The sequence below is a fragment of the Buceros rhinoceros genome, unplaced genomic scaffold, assembly GCF_000710305.1.
Source record: "Buceros rhinoceros silvestris isolate BGI_N320 unplaced genomic scaffold, ASM71030v1 scaffold9782, whole genome shotgun sequence".
Lineage (NCBI taxonomy): Eukaryota > Metazoa > Chordata > Aves > Bucerotiformes > Bucerotidae > Buceros > Buceros rhinoceros.
Window position 1 is genome coordinate 54,465 of NW_010398302.1, and position 3,372 is coordinate 57,836.

The following is a 3,372-nucleotide window of genomic DNA, read 5'->3' on the forward strand; positions in this document are numbered from 1 at the left end:
ATTCCTGCCCTTGAATGGATGTATATTCCTGATGAAATGCTATCTCAACACAACTTATTTATAAGGAAAAGCTAGACAACCCACAGTAACTAAAGAAAACACTGTCAGAAAAAGACAAATTTTTTTCCAATTGTAGGTTAATAATTTTGTGCCATCCAAAAATCATCAGAAATCATACTCACCTATGGATATCTTTGGATCCATGATTCAAATTACAATCCTCTAGATGCAAATTACAAAAAACCTCCCACTCAGTCTGACATACTGATCAAGGACCAAAGTACTTGCAAGTGTTGGAGAAGTACAAGAAAAGGCAAAGCCAGAATAGAAGCAACAATAGATTGAGAAGTTCTGGAAATGCTTGCTACATATGATGCTAAAGAAGACCAGAATGAAGCTCCTAAGTGCTTCTGGGGAAGTGACATAATGTACTGTTTTGACATAGCAAACTCAGACCGTGATTAGACAACACAAGGAGACAAGGAGAGTAAAAGATTCTACTTTGCACTTTTGATTAGGATAACTAGGGGGGATTTGTCCTGATATGTCCATATTCATCTCAGTTCTGAAGAACATAACCATTTCAGATGTAAAATTGGGTGGATTTTTTTGATTGTTTTCTGCACAAGAAGATCAGGTTTTCTTCCCTAGCTGACTGCATTCCTGAATGAAGAATTCACTGTCCCTGACCTACATCTGCTCTAATACTAATTGATGAAGAACCTTTGTCATGTGTTTGGTAAGTCCCTTTCCCACCTACAGACTAACTTCTCCCATTGTTAATTTCCGTTATGTTTTCAGTAGAAGAAGTTATTTACTGCTTCCCTTCCTAAAACAGCAATGAAAGACCCAATATCAGGGTCTTTACTACTGACTTTGCATCCATGCACGATTATACACAATTCATATTTTAAAATGTCTGGTTTTAAAATGCATTCTGAAAATGAAGTTTACCATCCTTTCAAAGCCCATCAAAACTCTCTACTTACCTGAGTAAAATTTTTAGCAGGAGTTGGTAACCATCATTATTTTCAAATTCCGTTAATAAAGCTGATGATATGGGATAGGAATCTTTCACAAAGCACAGGACAATACTAGCAGCTTCACACACATCACAAGCAGGTAGGGTATCAGCCAGTTTAAAGAGATTCTGTATAGCTATTTTAATGCAGTCCACAGCTGTGGAGGGGAAAAAAAAATAGAGCAGGTATTTAGGAACTGACAGTCAAACAAGTTCAAGGTTACTAACAAAAACAGAGCAACAAATTTGAAAAGTTATTTCCCAGTAAAAGAGTCATCAGTTAACTGTTTTTCTAGAAAGAAAAGAAAAGAGGATATGTGAACATCACATTCATTTCAGAGGCTACATGAAGAATATGTTGGGTTTTAAAGTATGCATGCATTTCTTTGTTTAGCCTCCAGAAGCTGGTCTCAGGAGTACAAACTTCCAACTCACCCACTCACCAAAATTCATATACAGTGAATCCAGGTGTCAGTTACAAGGTAAGCAGAGGCTAACATATTTAATTGTCCTGTACTAAGTCAATCACACATTCTGTGCAGAGTTTACAGATTAATTCTTTGCTAAACGAGGTATAAGTATTACGGTATTCAGATCTTGCTCTGAGCAATGAAGCCCAGGTTCCTTGTCTAATCTGATGGCCAGTCCTTCCAGGACAGTTTGAAAATATCTCAACAGTTCAGTAATCTTAGAACTATTATTCCTCAGTCTTTCAATCTCACCCAGGAAGCCAAATTTTTATTTAAAAAAAAAAAAGAAAGAAATTTAGAGCATGGATGAGCCTTAGGCCCACACATTGAATTACACAACTTAGAAAAAAACATAATAAAACTTGTCTTCTCCTACATTAGTGTGATCAGTTAGCTCTTGCCTGCAATTTTATTTTTTTATGTAGAAAAAACTTCAATTTCCAGATGGCTATCAGTACTAAATAAAGCTCCTGTCTAGAAAGGCAAGAACCCATGCTTTGCAGTTGACTAAATATCAGATGATGTAGAGAGAAAAATCTATCCCAGAAAGACTCTTCTGGAGAACTCATTCTCAGCAGAGATATGAGGAAAGGAGGAGCCAAATTACTGAACCAAACCTTGTAGGTACACAATGCTGCTTTTGGTCTGAGCCTTTGAAATTGTTCTCAGCACACGGCCTGTAGGTGCTTTCCACGAGTGGCTACACTGGTCCCAGAGGGAAGCAGTTGCTATTATTAATGACTGAAGCTTATCAGCTGCCAGAAGTTCCTCTACACCTTGTTCCTCTCTGTACATATTAATCATTATCTGAAAAACAAACAAACACGAGCTACAATAAACACCTCTACAAATACCTGGGAGATAAAGAAAAATCCGTTGTACAGGGGAAGATTATAGTTTCATACTAATGACAGGAGAAAGGATGCAGTAAAATGAACAAGTGAAACTGCCACCAAGATATTGCCAATAGATTTTTTCCCCACTTACGAAGTCATCTTGTCTTATTTAACAAATGTAAGAGATATAGTGGCATTGTCTCAGATTGTGTTATACTGCTCCTGATGCTTGTTCAGTGGTTGTTGGTGCAAATTTACTCCTTTTTTCACCAGCTAAAGCCTAAATGAACATCAGAGTGTACTCAGGGCAAATGAACTGCCAAAGGCACATCTCACCTTAACAAACATTTCCTGAGTTTGGGTGTCATCCTCACTTGTCTCTCCATCATCACTGGTTTTCTTCAGAGGAAAAGTAAAGAAAAGGTAGAGGCACTGCATCAGAGCAGCTGGGAGGCCAGATCCAATGATGTTCCACATAGTTCTCTGAAGAAAATAAAAGTCAGCCCCTCCAGAAACTCACCACAGTTTCCTTGTATTTCTATACACTGAGTATAGTCATGGCAGATTAAAAAGCTGCTTGAGCAGCCTTTATCCTCACAAGTGCTCTAGGGCACACAAGAGTGACAATTATGTAGCGTGGTTGTACAAATGCACTTGCAGAAGCAAACACAGTGAGTGTGTGTTGCCATAGGTGTTCCCAGGATTTCCCACTTCAGCTGAACTACCACTTTGACAGAAATACTTGCTATGTCCTGCACGAAGAGACCTAGAGTTGATAAAGCACTGTCCCGGGGACCCTCAACCCGTAACAAGCACAAAACCTGCAAACTAACTAGCAGTTAACATAGCAGTAAGTCCAGGGGCAGACAGTGCTCCTTTCATCATTAGTTCACAGGACACCCTGCAGCTGTAGAGGCTGGGTATGTTAAAAGCAAGAGTTGTCCATTCCCTCTGTGACCCAGCATAGCAGCAATTCAGCTACAATGCTTTTGCAATTTTGTATATATAATTTTGTAATTTTGTATATATATATATTATATATTTT

General features: G+C 38.3%; 1 protein-coding gene across 1 annotated transcript in view; it reads right to left on the minus strand.

Annotated features, from left to right (window-relative positions):
• Positions 1–2,804, minus strand: part of WDFY4 (WDFY family member 4) — a gene marked incomplete at its 3' end in the record, with an annotated part of 48,055 nt that extends 45,251 nt beyond the window's left edge. Inside the window, exons 1-3 of the mRNA XM_010131051.1 lie at positions 2,664–2,804; positions 2,109–2,298; positions 990–1,179 (exon numbers count right to left, since the gene is read on the minus strand). Coding sequence (XP_010129353.1) covers positions 990–1,179; positions 2,109–2,298; positions 2,664–2,804 — 521 coding nt within the window. The remainder of the gene's footprint in view (positions 1–989; positions 1,180–2,108; positions 2,299–2,663) is intronic.
• Positions 2,805–3,372: the final 568 nt, after the last annotated feature.